Below are 19,292 nucleotides of genomic sequence, written 5' to 3'. Positions count from 1 at the left end.
ATGTGGCTGCTGCACAAATAGTATCTATTGGCAATCTAGCTTGAAAGGCCGTTGATGTAGCTAAAGCTCTGGTTGAATGGGCTCTTGGCTTAGAAGGTAATTCTTTACCTCTGAACTGATAGATACAGGTAATCAGAGAGGACAGCCATCTAGACAAGGTTACTTTGGATAACTGAAGGCCCTTTTTACCTTCTGCATAGGACAGAAAAAGCTGATCAGATTTCCTAGTTTGTTTAGTTCTGTCCAGATAGTGACAGAGCTGATGATGAACATCCAGATAATGCAGTTTTTGCTCTGCCCTGTTAGAATAATTAGGGAAGAAAACTGGAAGATCGATAGATTGATTTAAATTTGCCTGAGAAGCCACCTTGGGCAAAAAGGATGGGTTAGTTCTGAGAGAAACCCTGTCTTTGTGGAAAACTAGGTAAGGAGGACGAATGCAAAGGGCATGGAGTTCTGATACTCTCCTAGCAGAAGTTATGGCAACTAGGAAGAGAGTTTTCCAAGAGAGCAACTTTAAAGAACAGGAAGCCACAGGTTCAAAGGGAGGAAGAATCAAGGATGTTAAAATCAAGTTTAAATCCCACTGTGGTGGGGGTTCTTTGATTGGAGGTTTGAGTAAAAAGATACCCTTAAGGAAGGCTTTACACAGCTTGTGGGACATGATGCTGGATTCCAATAGGCCTATGTGAAAATTTGAAATGGCCGCTAACTGAACCTTTACAGTGGAGGATGAAGAGCCTGAATGAAAAATTTCCGCTAGGAAATCTAGGACTAACTGTACAGGAGCAGTGAAGGGATCTATATTCCTAGCCCTTGCCCAGAAGGAAAAACACTTCCATTTACTAGCATAAATCCTTCTGGTAGAGGACTTAAGGGAAGCTACAATAATATCACGGACAGAATTGGAAATCAGGGGAAGCCTGGCTAAGGATGGAAGTGGAGCAACCAAGCTGTGAGGTTGAGAGATTGGCGGGATTGGTGCAGCCGCCCTGACTGGTGGGCCAAAAGATCTGGCACTGGGTCCAGATGCCAAGGCTGTTCCAAAAGGTAACGATGCAGGAACGGGAACCATATCTGTCGAGGCCAATAAGGGGCAATGAGGATCATCCTGGCTCTCAAGGCGGTAGCTATCTGAATCAACTGAGTGATTAATGGAAAGGGGGGAAAAGCGTATAAGTCCCCAAGGCCAATCGTGGACTAGAGCGTCACTGGGGGGATGGCCTGGAAGGAGAAAGAGGGTGAAGAAGTCGAGGCACTTGCTGTTCTGAGGTGTTGCAAAAAGATCGCAACAAGGAAGACCCCACTTCTGAAAAATCTCCTCCGTTACTGATTGCTTGAGAGAACTCGTGTGGCATGAGAATAGCTCTGCTCAACCTGTCCGCTATGATGTTGGACTTCCCGGGGATATGCGTTGCTATCAGAAACCGCTGAGAAGAGATCGCCCATTGCCAAAGTCAGAGTGCCTCTCGACACAGGGGATAGGACTTGGTTCTGCCCTGCTTGTTGATATACCACACTACGGACATATTGTCCATCTGATTTGCAATAGTCCCTAAAGGAAGAGAGTCTTGGAGGGCTTGCAACGCTAAAAGCACTGTTCTCATCTCCAGGACATTTATGTGCAGGTGGCATTCAAAAGGTTGTCATGTGCCCTGGACTGTCCTGCCCTGAAACCCCCCCACCCGATCAGGGATGCATCCGTTGTGACAGTGGCGACCGGAGGGGAAGGAACAAATGGTCTGCCCTGAAGGACTTGAGGGGAGGCCATCCACCAAGACAGATGTTTCTTGCAAGAAAGTGTTATTATGATTTTGTGTGTCAAAGGAAGTTGTTGGAAGGACCACTGGGAGAAAAGCATCCACTGAAGGAGTCGCATGTGAAAGTGAGCAAGGGGAAGTAGCGTGACGGCTGCCACCGTGAGACCTAACACTTTTAGAACAAACCTGGTCTGGATTGTTTTGCTCAGAAGGAGGATATGAACATGATTTTGAATATCTAAAACTCTTTGGTCGGTTAATTTTGCTGAGAGCTGTATGGTGTCCAAGGTGGTGCCTATGAAGGTAATAGACTGACAAGGCAGACTTTTGGAAATTTATGGAGATACCTAGCCCTTTGCAAGTTTGAATGGTGTAATCTCTGGCTAGAAGAAGCTGATGCCTGGTGGTGGCAGTAAGGAGCCAGTCGTCTAAATTGGAAACACCTGGAATCCTTGACATCTCAGATGAGCCGTAACCACTGCCATGCATTTGGTGAACACTCGGAGGGCTGTAGTGAGACCAAAGGGCAGGGCTCTGAACTGGTAGTGACTGGCCCCCAGCCGGAAGCGGAGAAACTTTCTGGAGCGCCTGTGCATCTTGATGTGATAGTACGCATCCTGAAGGTCCACTGAGCACATCCAATTGTCCTGACCCAGAAAGGGTAGAATGGACTGTAGCGTGACCATCCAGAACTTCATTCTTTTTACAGACTTGTTTAGTCTGCTGAGATCCAATACTGGTCTCCAGTCCCCTGTCTTTTTTGGTACCAAAAAGAACTTGGAGTAGATTCCAGATCCTAGTTGGTCTGCTGGGACTGGCTGGATGGCTCTTTTTGTTAGCAGTTTTGAAACTTCTAGTACTGCTTGTTCCCTTAGACTAGGTGGAACGTCTGGGAAGGGTCCTTTTGGCCGAGTTGGGGTGTGGATAAAGGGAATTTTGTAACCCTCGGATATAATCGACTGTACCCATTTGTCTTGTGTGAGAGAAAGCCAGGCTTCTGGATACAGCGATAACCTTCCCCCGACTGCCTCCGAAGGTGGACAGTCGGGCAGCTTCTCAGGGATGCTGGAAGGGTTTGTCAGAGAGAGACTCTCTGTTACCCGGATTCTGCCGACCTCCTCTGCCTCTAGGGCGGTGTCTGTTGTTGCCCCCCCCCCCCGCTTCTCGGGGGGAACTGACCTCTTGCATCAGGCGCGACTCTCTGAGATTTGCGGAACCACATTTTCCACCCTTTTGACCCTTAGGATAGGGTCTGGAAAGGGTTGAAAAATGGACTCCTACGGCAGAGAGAGTCTTGCCATCTTGTTCGCATCTGGTCAAAGTATCCTTCACTTGAGGTCCAAACAACGCCAAACCATCAAAGGGGGAGTTAGTGAAGGACGCCTTGAATGGGTCTGCAAAGTTGCAAAGCCGCATCCAGGCATGACGCCTTAAGGCCACACCTGTGCCTGCGGCTCTACTCGCTCCATTGGCTGCATAGGAAATAAGCCGCATGGAGGAGTTAACAATGGAATTTAGGGTTCCTAGCTGGGAGTTGATTTTGTCCTGAGACCCCGCAGCTGTTGGATCCTGTAGGGAATCACCCAGTTCTTTGAGAATGTCTCTTTGAAGGCGGGTGAAATGGCACAAGTAATTTAGCGACCGCATGGCGAAGGTCGCTGAAGAGAACATCTGCTTGCCGTACCTATCCATAGTCCTAGATTCCTTATTAGGAGGATGGATAGGCACTAAAGGATCAGCCAGTTCCTTCTTAGTGGCTGTAATGGACTCAGGGGAGTCGACATGCTTCCTCTTACATGTCCTCTTTCGAGGGGGTTCACATGACGGATCAGGGGAAGCCTCAGAAGAGGAGGATATTCCCAATGGGGAAACCTGAGGCGTTGGATCTCTATGGTCGGGAATGAGAGGGTGGGTAGAGACCGCAGCAGGCACTACAGTGGGAGGAGCTGATGGAGCTGACCGTGGAGCAGGCACAGGGGCCAGTATGCTCCTCATGACCTCGAAGGTGCCCCTATCAGGCAGGACAGAAGGCTCCCATTCCGAAGAAATAGGAACCCCAGCCGGCACTGAGGGATGGCTCCGAAGCCGATGTCGGGGCCGAACTCACCAGTGCCGAAGCTCCGAGAGGGAAAACGGGGTCGGACAAGGGTCCGATGCCACTCGCCCCCTCGGAGCCGACGAGGGAATCCAAGTGCCCGGATCCCTCCATGGATGGGACCATGGAAGAGATCGGAGCAGACGACTGAGCCGAAGGGGGAAGTATCGGCTCTGATGTCACGACGGTCATGGCTCCGAACTCAGGGGCAGAGTCGGAGGAGGAATCGAAGATGTTATGGGTAAAGCCACTGTCTGCTGAGATGGGCTGTGAAGCATTTGGGCCAGTGCCTGAGACTTTAGGAGTCTGCTAACCACCCTCTCAAGGTCATGGTCAGAAAGCCTGGAAGACTGAGAGGAATGGCTCCGCTCCGAGAGCAAAGGCGATCTCGAAGCCGAGTGAATGGACTCCAGGGACGGAGACCTAGATCTTTTGCGGGTGGAAGATGGCACCGAGACTAGTGGTGTCGATGGAGCCAAAGATACGTCGGCTCCGACCGGAGCCGACTTTGGAGACAGAGTCTTTGAGGCATCGGCTCTGGCCGGAGCCGATGCAGAAGACTGCGACAGAGCCGATCGTGACGCAGTAGGTGAGCCACCAGCCGAAGGCTTGGAGCATGGAGCCGACGGTTTGGATGGCTTTGAAGGCTTACCCGGTAAGGACTTAGCCGGGGAACCTTCGGGCTTTAATAAGCCCCTCAAAATTAACTTATTCCTGCGCTCCTGCAGGACTCTTGGACTGAACGCATGACAAACAGAACAAGAGTCCTGCAGGTGCAGGGGTCCCAGGCAATAAACGCAAGAAGTGTAACCGGCTGTCAGCGGCATCTTCTGACAGCACGAGTCACACTTCTTGAAGCCTGAGACTTTAATGTCTTTAGACATCAAGCTGTCAAAGAAGGAAGAATTTCTTCCTTAGAAGTCAAAAAACACACACACACACAAGGTAAAAATAAAGGTTAATAATGAACACACACCTAAGTGTCCCAAAAAAAGGGAACGGGAAAAAAACGGAAAGGTCCTAAGACCTAACCTTAACAGGTGAGGGATATAACCTTCGGGATTAGAGATTGACAAAAATGGGACCCAACGGAGTGGTATAAGGTACTAGACTATATATTTATAAAATATAGGGGAAAATCCTAAGAAAGGAGAAGAAAAATTTAAAATTTTTCACTGACCTGTGGAGCCGGTAAACAAAAGCACCTCGCTAGGAGGATCTGGGATCATGGGATATAGGGTTGCCTTGAGCCGGTAAAATTAGCTCTCAAGCTTTAGTATAGGTCGGGTCAGAGCCGAGGATCGGTTCCAAACCCATCCAGCAAGAATGAAGGCGAGATTGACAACTTAACAGGATATGTTTTGTGAGAGTAATGAGGTGGCAGACTTTAAAATTCCCTGCATAGTACTCTGTCAGAAATATTGCATGAACAAATGGGTGTAACTAAGGAAATAATTTTTATTGTTTTAGCTGTTATACAGGATTGGAATTGCCTAGACATATTTATTTATTTGACATTTGTTAACTGGGTTAGTCCAACTGCTCCACAATAAACTTCAATAATTAGACAAAGTAAATAAAAAATTTACAAAGACACAAACAATAGAATTTAGCATTATTTGTACTTTAAATATTCTAGCATAAAAAATACATAGACCTTTAAGTCTTAGAAAAACTAAAAACCACTGCAAATAAAATTGGTTAAGAAAAGTATAATAAATGAAGAAGAAGAATGAAAGAACGTATAAGTTACAAGCATGAAACAGAAAAAGAGGAGAGAAGGAAAGTGATATAGTTGCCAATAAAGAGAAATAAGAAAACTATGGTTTCACAGATGTAGAAGTAAGAATAAGAGTAGTTTAGAGAAAAAATTTAGTCATGAGGAAGATAGCAGACAGTTTATTTTCCTTAAAGTGAAATTTTACTAACTTTCGAAATAGGGATTTGGATCTGATGTATCGGATGTCAAAAGGACGAGTTTATTCCAGTTCTCAGCAGGGTAACAGCTATATAGATTTTTTTCCTGTGTTGGACTTGGGTTCGAGAATGGTTAGGCGATATTGTTCATAGCTATGTAGGGTTCTAGTAGGGGTATAGAGAAAGATGACACATGAAATGTTGGGACAGACAGTGGGTTGGTATACAATAGAATTAATTATTTGAAGCTGAGAGAGAAGGAGGTAATAGAAATCTGAACTGGTCAGAATTCCCCTAAGTGCTATGCAGTGATGAGTAGAGTATGGAAGCTCAGCAGCAAATTTAGCAATCTTGTTGTAAGTGGATTCAAGTTTAGAGATAAGTGAGGTCTGTAAGTTGGTGAAAATTTGATGAAAATTTGAAAATTTGATAAAAAAAATAAGACGACCTTAAGTTTTAACTATTGTGACTGTCAAAAAAGCAATTGTTAGAAAATGGAAATCAAGTCTAAACCAACTGTATTTGAAGTAGTGAACATTATAACAGAGATAAAAGAACTGGAAGTGGGATCTTTAGAAAAGGGTAAAAGCAAATTACATAGGAAAAAATGGAAATTGCAGGAACAATATATGCAAAAAAGAAGTTATGTACTTACCATAACGTTCCATGTGAGTTGTTCATCTCACCTTCATTCTTACAGACGGGTTCGGAGCAGATCATCGGCTCCAAGTCGGCCTACTACAAAGCTCGAGGTCAAGTCCCTATCCCATGATGCACCTAGAGTTACCTCAGATCTTGTTTGCTGCTTATAATACCATATGTCATTCTATCACTCCATAAGAGAAAGCTATAGAAGGGTTGAACAACCAGGAAGAATCCAGCATCTCGGTCTTCGAAAAAACCCTGGAGGGGGTAGGAGGGTGGGAAATAAGAATGAAGGCGAGATGAACAACTCACATGGAATGTTATGGTAAGTACATAACTTCCTTTATGTGAAGTTGTTCAATCTCGCCGCTCATTCTTACAAATAGGTAGCATCCCAAGCACCATCTATCTCGGGTGGCTCACGGGAGTATGTTTTTCAGGACAGGAGACCCAAAGGAGGCCCTGTCAACTTTGTAATGACTGATAAAGGTATGAGGTCTTGACCAAGTGGCTACTGCACAAATGTTATCTATAGGAAGTCTGGCATAAAAGGCAGAGGATGTCGACACTGCTCTGGTGGAGTGAGCCTTCATTTTATGATGTAAGGGCATATTAGCAGCTGAATAAGCAAATGTGATGCAATCAGATAACCACTTAGAGTTGTTTTAGCCACTGGCATACCTTTCCTAGAGTCTGAAAAGGAAACGAAAAGCTGTTCAGGTTTCCTAAGATCTTTTGTTCTATCCAAGTAAAATCTGAACGGTCTGTGATCAAGTTTGTGCAGCACATATTCTAAATTGTTGGAGTGATTGGGGAAGAAAACTGGAAAATCAATAATTTGATTAAGATTAGCTTCAGTGCAAACTTTAGGCAAAAAGGAGGGGTTAATTCGAACTGTGACTCTGTCAGCATGGAAAATCAAATAAGGAGGCTTAATGGACAAGGCTTGAAGCTCTGACACTCTGTGGGCAGAAGTGATAGCTACTAAAAAGATTTGAGGTCACATGAGGAAGCTGGTTGAAATGGAGGAAGAATAATGCGAGAAAGCATAAAATGTAGGTTCCATGGGGTATAGGGAGATTTCACAGGTGGTCTGAGATGAAAGGTCCCTTTAAGAAAGGCTTTGGATAGTTTGTGTGACAATGTTCAAGCCTTCAAATGCAAGGTGAAAGTTAGAAATGGCAGCAAGTTGAACATGAGCTGTGGCTGCTGCAGCTCCTTTGTTGAAGATCATGGTCAAGAACTCTATTACAGAAGCCATAGGGGCTAGGGTAGGGATCAATGTGGTTTTGAGAGGCCCGCATAGAAAATGTTTTCCATTTGCTAAGGTATGGCTTCCTCGTAGAGGATTTATGACACAATATGAGAATTTGCTTCATCTCATTAGAAAGGTTATGGAACCCGGTTATGACAGCCAAGCTGTCAGTTTCAGAGACTGAAGAGAGGGATGAAGTTCCCCCGACGAGTGCGTCAGAAGAACTGGAACTGGGTCCAGAATCCAAGGGTCTTCCAAAAGATGAAGTCGAAGGAAGGGGAACCAAATCTGACAAGGTCAATGAGGGGACTGGATTGGTGGGAATGCACAGAGGAGACCCAGAGGCCAATCATGTATGAGTGCATCCCTTGGGGCTTCTCCTGGAGGGGGGGATCAGGGTAAAGTAGCTTCTGCATTTTGTGTTCATGTGGCTGGCGAAAAGGTCACAGCAAGGCTGACCCCACCTCCGGAATACCCTGTCAGCTATTTCTTTCTTGAGGGGACCACTTGTGAGGCAACAAAATTGCTCTGCTCAGCTTGTGTGCTATCACTTTGGATTTCCCCAGGATGTGCATTGCTAACAGAAAGCACTTGGTGGAAATAGCCCACTGCCATACTCTTAGGGCCTCACAACAAAGGGGGAAGGACCTGGTTCCTCCTTGTTTGTTATAAATACCAGACCACTGACATGTTCTCTGAATCGCAACTCTACCCAGAGGAAGAGAGTACTGGAAGTACTGCAATGCGAAAAGTATTGCTCTCATCTCTAGCACACTGATATGCAGATGTGTCTCTTGATCGGTCCATGTGCCTTGAGCTGTTCTTCCTGGAAAATGCCCACCCCACCACCCTATCAGGGAAGCATCCATGGTCACTGTGGCTGCTGGTGTGGGTAGGACAAAAGGACGACCTATCATGACACGAAGAGAGGTCGACCACCACTGAAGATCCTTTTTGCGTGAGTTTGTGACCACTATAAGGTGAGACATTGGGAGCTCTTGGTAAGACCATTGAGTGAACAGCCATTGCAGAATCCGCATGTGCATGTGACCCAGCGGTATGGCCAATACTGCAGCTGCCATCAATCCTAACAATTTTAGTACTTCTGATGCTGGGGCCTTATTTGTGGATAACAGATTGTGGACCTGCTGAAGGAGTAGTAAGACTCTTTTTACTGGAAGTCTCAGCGTGGTGGTGGCGGTGTCCAATTCTGCTCAAATAAACACGATATGTTACGATGGCGACAAGGCAGACTTTCCTGAGTTTACTGTAATGCCCAGCTGACTGCAGAGTGAAAGAGTGGTATCCCTGGCTTGAATGAGTTGATGCCTGGTGGTGGCGGTGAGGAGCCAATCGTCTAGGTAAGGAAACATCTGGAATCCTAATCGTCTCAGGTGAGCCATGACCACTGCCATGCATGTGGTGAACACTCTGGGGGGTATAGTGAGACCAAAGGGCAGGGCTCGAAACTGGTAATGATTGGCTCCCAGCCAGAAGCGCAGATGATCCCTAGATGGTCTAGCCATTTTTATGTGGTAGTACGCATCCTCGAGATCGATCGAGCACATCCAACTGTCTTTCCCTAAAATGAGAAGTATTGACAAACGTGACCATCCAAAACGTCTCTTTTTTGACAGATCTGTTTAGTCTGCTCAGGTCCAATATAGGTCTCCAGTCCCCTGTCTTTTTTGGAACTTAAAAGAATCTCGAGTATGTTCCGGATCCTATCTGGTCTGCTTGGACTGGTTGGAGGACTGTTTGTTAGCAACGATCAGACCTCTATTGTTGCCTGTTCCCTGTAACTGGGTGGAACGTCCAGGATTTTTCTCATCAGTGGAGGGGGTGTGGTGAAAGGAACGAAATATCCTCTGGAAATTACACTTTTTACCCAGTTGTCATTTATTTTGACCCAGGTGTCTGGATACAAAGTTAAGCGACCAACGACTGCCTCCAGAGTAGGACAGTCGGGCCTCCTTTCAGGAGATCTGGTAGGGCTTCCCAAAGAATTGATCTCTGTCGCCCTTGTTTTGTGGACCCTCTCTGCTGCGAGGGCGGCATCTTCCATTATTGCCTCCTCCTCTGCCCCTGGAGGAGGGTTCACCATGTGTCCTGAAAGGCTCCTTGGGCTTTTAGGACCCACATTTTTCCTCCCCTTTGACCCTTGGGGTAGGGTCTGGTAGGGGTGGAAAAAATGGACTCTGACAACAGTGTCTTTCCTTCCTGCTCACACCTAGTCAAGTTTCCTTAACTTTGGGCCCGAAAAGGGATGAGCCATCGAAAGGGATATTTATAAAGGATGAAGGGCTCCACAAAGGAACACAAGCGCATCCAGGAGCATCTCCTAAGAGCAATTCCTGTACCCGTTGCCCTGCTCGTTCCATCAGCTGCATACGAAATGAGGCACATGGATGATTTGACTATGGAACTGAAGGTAGCAAGCTGGGAGACAACTTTATCTGAAGCTCCTGCAGCTACTGTACCCTAAAGAGCATCTCCCAGCTCTTTAAGGAGATCTCTTTGCAGTCTAGTAAAATGGATTAGATAGTTGAGCGAATGCAGAGCAAAAGTCGCTGAACTGTAAGTGTGCTTCCCATATCTATCAATGATCCTAGAATCTGTTAGAAGGATGGATAGAAAAGGAAGTTTCTGAAATTTCCTTTTTGGTGGCTGCCGCCGCCACCATGGCATCAACTGGCACACCTTTGGTTGGAAAAGATTTGTCCTGGGGAGCAGAGATAAATTTATTAGGCCTCCTGGGGACAAGCTCAATGGTGTCCGGAGACTCTCACGCCCTTCGTGAGACCAGGTGCATAACCTCATCTAAGGGCAGAGACACCCAAGAGGTGGAGGGCTGAGACCCGAAAGCCTTCAGGAGAACCAACTTGTCTTCAGTAGGGTTGGTGGACTGCCAGTCACCCTTCTGCTCAGCAAATGAGATATCCTCAGAGGGGGACCGTGGAGACCCTTCTGATTCATCCAAGTTGTTAAGGACTCCTGTGGGGAGTCCAGATGCTTCCTCTTACAGATTCTCTTCCTGGGAACCTCATCAGTGGGGGATTCTGGTGAGGTCTCAGAAAAGCAGGAGCCACCCAACTGGGCTTCCTGCGGCTCTGGGTCTCTACGTTTGGCAAGGATCAGTGAAGTAAAAGCAGACACAGGTGCTTTAGGGGAGGAGATAGCCAGACATGAAGTCAAAGATGTCTTAGGAGACATGACTCACAAGACATCTTAGGAGACATGACTCTCCTCATGGCTTTGAAGGCACCTCTGCTCCGATGTGAAGGGATCAACGGATCCAAGGAAATGATTGATGCACCTGCACAGGGACAGTGGGCTCAGAGCCAGAGGTAGGCACACAGCTCATCTGAACCAAAGCCCTGAGAGGCAGAGTCGGAACAGACAAGTCGATCCGACTATCCTCCCTGGACCCGACCAGAGAGTGTCTGCTCCTAGATTCCTCAATCAGCACAGAGGATGCCAGAGTAAACAGAGCCGAAGACACTGGAGCAGACGTCGGCTCCAAAGGCTCCACGATCAACAAGTCCGACTATGCTAGCTACGAAGGACCTGTATGGCTTGGAGGAGGAAGTGTAGTAGCTGGTAAAAGGGTCTTCAGTTCCAAAGCTGCTTGAGTCGGAGCCGATAAGAATTTAGCAAAGGCCAGTGCCTGTAAAAGCTTCTGCACCACACTATCTACGTCCAAATCAGAAAGGCTAATCGAAGACAGAGATGATTGGATAAAAGGTGGCACAGACTGTAAGAGTGGAGATTTAGGCACTTGGGATACCGGTTCCACAACCAGGGACTGGCTCCAAAAGGATTAGACAGTCAGCTCTGAGGTCTGTGGAACAGACGTCTAAGACTTTTTAGATTTCTTAACCTCAGATGTAGAAGTCTTGGAAGACTTTGAGGACTTACTGGATCGATCATGGTCGCTCAAAGCTTCTTGAAATGAAGGTTTAAGTAAACCTCTGTCAATCAATTTTCTCTTTCTCTCCTGGAGAACCCTAGAAGAGAAGGAATGACAGATAGAGCAGCTTTCCTGGAGATGCAATGCTCCCAAACAATAAACACAATTTATGTGACTGTCCGTGACAGACATTTTCTGCCCAAATTTAGGACATTTTTTAAACCCTGACTTAGGGTGTTTGTCTTTATCATCAGCCATTTCGAAATACACAAAGCCAATAGGGTGCTGTAAAAAAATAGACACACCTGACAACAATTAAACAAGCCTTTCTAAAACTACAGGCTAAATATTAATCATACAGAAAACTATTTGTCTAAATTGTAAACAGTAAAGTCACAATATAAATGCACACAACTATCTAAACTATAAGATAAAGTATTTCAAAGTTGTGATAGAAAGGTCACTATTTAACTCTAAGACTAAATCTAAAGCTATCAGCACACAAATAATCTAAGCACTAATAAAGTCTAAACTAGGCCTAAATAAATGAGGCCAAGACAGTTAAATACTAGGTAAAGAGCACACCAAGGGAAGGGAACTGTACATAAGCTATAAGAGCTCATCTAAATATCCAAGATACAAAACAGAAATTAATTATCAATAAATGTGGTGCTGCGGTAGCACTGTCGCCTCACAGTAAGATGTTGTCCTGTTCGATTCTCAGCTAGAGCGTCTTCTGTGGGGAGACATGCGTGAATGGGCATTCTTTCGTTGTAGGTTGTGCATCAGGGCCGGCAACTCGGCACATAAAATCTACTGCCAATCATTAGCGGATCAGAGTTCCACTGTGGTGACCCCTAACCGGGAAAAGCCGAAAGACACAACAATCAGATATTTTCAATAAAGAAAGGTTTCACTGTCCTGAGCTAGTGAGAACCTCTGATCTATTGCAGACTAGATCTGAGGTAACTCTAGGTGCATCAGGGGATAGGGACTTGGCCTTGAGCTATCTGAAGACCTCGAGCTTTGTAGTAGGCAAACTCGGAGCACAGGATCGGCTTTGAACCCATCTGTAAGAATGAACGGCGAGATTGAACAGCTTCACATATAATGTTTTGTAGGAGGAATAAGTTTTATAGGCAGGCAGGAACTGATCAATTTATGTAATTATGAATTGATGATAATTTATTAAAAGAATATACGTGATGTATAATGCTTGTAACTATGAACATGTCAACATGGTTTGTTCTTTTATATAAATGCAGGTTTGCCTATATCTTAAGTGATAACTCAACAAAACTATTAAAAAAACAAATGCTCAAAAGTGCAATGCATTTCCATTTGTTGAACAATCCCTTAATCTGTCTTTTGGTACAGGCAACGCCCTACTTAAACATGAAAGTGTGGTGACAGACCCTGGAACATTGCTTTTTGCCATCAAAAGATTGGGGCTTGATATGATGGTTAATATGTGCTTGACTCACAAACACAAGCTACAGTGTTTGATTCTCACCTTTGGAAAGGAAATTGGTTAGGCTTACAACAGCCTGTTAAGAAAGGTAGCCTAGTAATTAGCTATGAACTTATGAAACCGTGAATCTAAGGAAAAGCGAAAATGAAAATTTGACCAGCCCCCTCTGTAAGGCCATGGAACGTATCATTATGGACTTCATAAATAAAGACATAGGTGACTTCCAAACCCCAGATCCTACCCAATTGGGCTTCATTAAAGGAAGATCTTGCCTGTTGAATCTAGTGGATTTTTTCGAAAATGTCACCAGGGCCACTGATGAGGGCAAATCTGTGCACACAGCATACCTGGACTTGGCAAAGGCTTTCGACATAATCCCACACTCAGGCATTACCAGTAAACTTAGCAAATTGAATGTAAACCCCTTCTTTGTAAGATGGGTTGCCAAACAGCTCAAAAACTGGACATACATTATCAAAGTGGGCGACTCTACATCAACCAGCAGATATGTTACCAGTGGGGTGCCCCAGGGGTCAGTGCTGGGTCCCCTACTGTTTGGTTTATACTTCTCAGAAGTTCGGGTCTAAACTAAGAGGTTGTGGCTGACCAAGTCTGCAGAAGACTACAAACTGGGTGCAATTATTGAATCCCCAAATTATGCCAGTATACTCCAGGAGGGTCTTACGTAAATCAACGACTGGTATCCTAGTCACAGTCTCAAACTGAATGCAAAGAAATGCATCATCACTCCCTTCAGAAGAATGTCCTCTCACACTATCAAATCAACAATATCCTAAGTACCCACAAAGTGGTAAAGTACCTCTGATCACACGCTGACTGCGATCTTAACTTTGACCACCACACGTCTACTGTAGGAAGGAAGGCTTTCTATGTAGCACACTTGATTAGTAAATGCATCACCTCAACAACAAAAAAGGTTATAACCCTTCTAAACTCTTGCACAAATCTGGTCCATAACTGAGTATAACGCCCCATTCGGCATGTACTGTACAAAGTGCCTGCAGCAATTGGAGAGACCTCAGAGGTTTCTAACCAAGATGATAAAGAGACTCCAGCATATCTCATACGCAGACCGACTAAAGTCCCTGTCCCTATAATCTGTATTGTACAGACTTCTTAGGGGAGACATATGCCTAGCTTATACAGCAATCTCAGACCCAAACCTAATGAACTTGCTGCACATCCATAAATCAAACGGGACTAGGGCTACCAGTTCCAGGGCATAAATATGGCCCGCAACTTAAATAGGACATGCTGGAGGGACAGATTTATCTCCCAGTGACTGCCACATCTTTGGAAAAGGCTACCTATTCATATGAAACAGAGCACCTCTATGACACTGTTCAAGTGGAACCTGGACGAGTGAATGGGGCACCATAAATTCTTACTGGAAATAGTGAACACAAACCCTCCTGGACATGGGCAATCATTACTAAATGTAATCTTGGATATTAACTAACACTTCTATGGTATTACATTGGGATGAAACCACCAAGCTTGATATGACCTATGATCCTTCATTGCAACAGTGGTTAGGAAATATTCTACCATGCTCAGCTAATTGTAAAAGGTATTTTAGAACATGGGAAGTTTTTACCCCTCTGCTCTGTATCCTACCTTGGTCAGGCCTACTATCAAATACATTGCCCTTTTTGAGATGCATCTTACTAGGCCATATCAAGCAGATGAAAAGACCACAGAAGTATCTAACTAAAGATCACAGGCTTAAAAGGCAAGAGGTATCAGTAAGCTCAGACTCCTTAATTCAGTGATTTAGAGATTCCTTAAGGTGATCTGTGCCTAGTCTTTCTGATCACTAGGGTTCCAGTGATCCAAGACTTCATATCTTCACAAATCAAACCGTCCCATTAACACTAGAACCATATATCTAAACTTGCTTCATCAAATAAGCAAAACAGAGTAGAAAGAAGGAGGTTTGTCAAGCAACACTTGTCTTTTCTCTGGAACATACTGCACTCTAAATTAAGCAATGTGACACTTCCTTCCTTCAAAAAAACTAGCTAGACAATTGGATGGCAATCTACAAATACACTCCTGTTATGATTGGCTTGCTGCTTGAAAAAGGAGAGAAGGTCTTAAGGTGGGTACTGGCAAGGGATAAATGGCCACTGGGCCCAGCTGCCTTGTATATTCTATGATTCCATGACTGTGAAGTATGTAGAATTAAAAGCAGACTGAAGACACCATTTTATAACAAGCCCATTTATTTATATCAACAGCAACACTGGCTCCATGGTATGGGACGATGAAGCCCTAAATAAAACCCAAATTACTCAAGATCAATTAGCTAACCAAACTACATAGGAACAGAAAGGACCAACAGGGGGTGGCAGGAGAAATCAGTCTATGTACACTCTCTCATCCTGAGGGAAGAAGCAACTTGCCCACTGTAAACTGGCACCTAACAGAGGTATGTGTGTCAACATACATAAAACTGGCCAAGACATACATACACACACCAATGCATTGTCCACTCATCATGCAGGGAAACAAACATAAGCCATCAAGGTGGCACTGCAGCAGTTTATCAGTTGTCAAGCTCTCATAGTTACCAGTGTATAAATCTGAGAAAATGGATCCACCCTTCATAACAGCCTGGAAAACAACCCATCCACTAGTCAGCTCCAGTCTCAGTACGCAGACATCTAAGATGCAAGACTCAGTCTACATCTGGTGAAGGCTAGCAGTTCTCCCATACAGTAATGTGTGGAAGCATTATCTAAAGTACCATAAGGAAAGAATGTATAAGCCTCCAAACATGGGGGTGCAAAAAATGTAGAAAGAAATATCTAGAGCAGCAGAACATATACCAATGGAAAATGTCAAACTCCCTTGGCCATTGATGTATTTTAATAACTAACTACAGCTATGTAATTATTACTAAGTGTCCTTACGAAATCACATCACCTACCGATAACGAAAGTCAAAGTACCATTTCAGCTCATTTGGCACTGAATCTTACATATCTCATCATAATTCAAATTTGCTTTTCCTCTAGATTTCTAGTCTAATGGTTTCTAGTTGCAGGATTACTGTGACCACATCATACTGCCAAGTACGTAAAGGATAACTGAAAGCTGTAATGTAGCTGCTTAGTATATAAGGCAGCTCAATCTTTAGTTATTAGACTTGAGCTAAAGACTGAATAAGATCACTCAAGCAACTAAACCAAATTTTGTTCTTTGTACATTTTGCCTCAAGGATGCCCTCCAACATTCAAATACTAACCAAAACGCAGTCACTTACTGCCTCAGTCTGTCTGCCGATATAAATGTGCAATTACTGTGAAATGCACCTCTACAACCTCATTTATTTCAGAGCTCAAACTGCAGACAATGGAGTTAAAGGAAATGTTAAAATATGGATTACATGAAGCAACACACCTTTTCGCTTGTCATTATATACTGACAAACACATTCAACAAACAGTTACTATGAAAAATTATCTCATAAGTGAAGCAAGGAACCATAGGATTAAATTCTGGGGAAACAGCCCACAACTCAAAACACTGTAAATTACCTTCATTTTCATTTCTTAACAGTTCTTCCGTGGATTGTGCATTTCCATTTTTCTGACTGACTACGCTAGGACTGCTAGGACCTTTTAATGATGCAGACTTCATGCTCCTGTGAGCTGGTGTTTCTTCTTTCTCCCACGGTGATAAAACAGAAGGGCTACCTCTTGTGAATGATGTCTCACTTGGATGGGCACTATAATCTTTAGGTGTTACAGCTGACCATGCAAAAAATAGTGGTTCCTTCTGCTTCAGATTCTCTTTGGGACTGCTAGTGAATGGCAGTGTCTGCTATAATTAGAAAAGATAAACAATATATTTTATATAAATTTTGCTATATAAAAATCTTCTGTGAAATACTATTGTATTGCTTACACAACTAGCATAAGAATACTGCTCATTTTTGCACCAGTTTAACAAAAAGATGCTCACTATAACTTCTCTTTTAGTAATTAACTTCTGTGGGCTTATACCAATCTAGATACAATTTGCCACTCGCTGTCACACCACAACCTTAGCACAAATAGTGTCACAGATATTCTAGAACATCAGACTAAAGCATGAATTCTGTTGCTTGGCATTACTGTATTCAATCACATACTGTCAAGTCATACATCCTTACCAATAAGGCTATTTATGGTCTTAATAGTCCTAATTTAAATTTAGATTTATTTAGGTAGAGTGGTTCTTTAATGGAATCTGGAATACTATTTCACACTGGAAACTTCTTTGTTAAAATCAGTTCAAATTTAATAGAAATAACCTCAAAGTTATGCTGGGCCCCTTCACAAATAATAAATACATCTGTAGCCCACATATGTCCATATATTCAAATAATCTGATTTATAAGCAGTGTGTGTTACTATAGGGTCACTTTTTAGTCTCCTGGGTCTTACAAAAATTAAATTAAGTCAATTTACTCTGTCCATATAATGTATCATCCTTTCCAATTAAGACTACGGCAAACATCATTTAGATTATTTTAGTCTTACTACCCAGTAAAACGATGAAGGTAATACAGTGCAGGCATATTCCAGGAAGAAATTAACACTGTAAGGTTCTACAAAGAAGAAGTAATACCAGTGCTGACCACACAACAATGTACATTAAAGTACTTCAAAAGTGTTGTATGGGCTCCAAGTTCTTTAGTTTTAAAAAATCTTCTCAGAACCAGCACTTAACTGGGATCCTGAAGCTGAAAAGTACACAATGTTTTGCATCTACTTCAGCATCAACATTTTTTAACACATGAACAATTACTTAGCTCAACTTGTAACAGCAAAAGGTTCTAATACAGGATATGCAGTACCTGGGACATCAGGCCACAAAGGTCACAGCTGTACCATTTCAGAATTACAGGAGGCAATATTTGAATAAAATGAGCTACAGCAAGATGCCAGAAGTAGCTCATTTTATTCAAAAATTGCCCATTATAATTTTCCCAAGCCCAAAGACTGCCCATGTGGAAGATCTTATTTTGTAATAATAATTACAATGACTGGATGGACATATAAAGCATTATGTGAGAGCAAGAGAAGTGAAAAAGTCCGTCTTGCAAAAGCACTTCATTAACAAACTCCCAGTTCTCAGTTAAAGGATATAGACTATGAAGTGCATTTGCGTGTGTGTACAACAAGTTAAAACACTTTACTTTGGGCAAAGTTTCTTCCATATGATTAGTCAATCAGATATGAATCCAGTCCAAAAAAAAAAAACAGTTGGGGGGGGGGGGGTCAGACAGGTTGCTACAGTTGACATTTTCCAGTAAACAAATAAGAATAAATATCTTATTTGCATGCAACATCTAAGACCTGCTCAAAATCAGTACAGGTTTAACACATCTGAAGGTGTGTTTTTTTTTTTCTAGAGAGACAGTCCATGCATCAATGAGTAGGAATTATTCAAAGAAAAAGAAATCACATTTTTTATTTGTAAACAATTTCTATAATTTCTAAGTAGCATAGCCTGCCAGAAAATGCATTTTTGGGGGTGAAGGGGATAAGTTAGTGAATGAAAAAAAGTACACTAAGGAATTATTTTAAATTATCAGAAGTTAAAATAAATTTCTGCCTCCTGTTAATCCATTGTTTGGGAATGTCAGGAACAGTGTGTGGGGGGTTGCAGGTAGACGTACAATAAACGGAACTACTTTGCATAAACTCTAGAAAGAATGTACTTCACTTTTATTACAGTCAAATGATTGAAAGTGCATTGGGTCAAGAAGCAGTTAGCAGTGTGTGTGGGTGTGTAAGCTGAAATATTTCACAGTTAAAGTATGCACTATTAGATGAGATTAATTCCAAGTCCTTATCAAAAAGCACAAACATATTTCTTAAAAGTACTGCAACCTTTTATATTCTTGTCTGTAAAGTTAATGCAGGTGTACCATGTCAGAAAAATCTTGTTCAAAGGGTGAGGAGACCTTGTGTGTGAATAAGCTAAAATACTTATATGAACAACCAAAAATAATCACATCTTTTATATGTAGGCTATTTTTGTGATGTGCATGATTCTGGGCCTGAAACTGGTCAGTTTTGATCACTGTGCTACTTCGATAAAGAAAGAAAATCTGAACAGATATACCCAGTCAGGAGGACAGTTGAAATTTATAAAGGAACTAATATGTTTGCAAATTTCATAATGAGTCCCTTGGTACATTCGATCAAAACGTGATTATTCAAGA

The 19,292-nt window shown here is 43.3% G+C and overlaps 1 protein-coding gene across 1 annotated transcript in view; it reads right to left on the bottom strand.

Annotated features, from left to right (window-relative positions):
• Window positions 1-19,292, bottom strand: part of LOC122805296 (centromere protein F-like) — a 566,537-nt gene that overhangs the window by 104,847 nt on the left and 442,398 nt on the right. The window contains exon 6 of the mRNA XM_044075384.1: window positions 16,615-16,900. Within this exon, the coding sequence (XP_043931319.1) occupies window positions 16,615-16,900 (286 nt within the window). The remainder of the gene's footprint in view (window positions 1-16,614; window positions 16,901-19,292) is intronic.

The sequence above is a fragment of the Protopterus annectens genome, chromosome 6.part1 (assembly GCF_019279795.1).
Source record: "Protopterus annectens isolate FY-2018-M chromosome 6.part1, PAN1.0, whole genome shotgun sequence".
NCBI classification, from domain to species: Eukaryota; Metazoa; Chordata; order Ceratodontiformes; family Protopteridae; genus Protopterus; species Protopterus annectens.
This window is presented reverse-complemented; position numbering and strand designations above follow the sequence as displayed.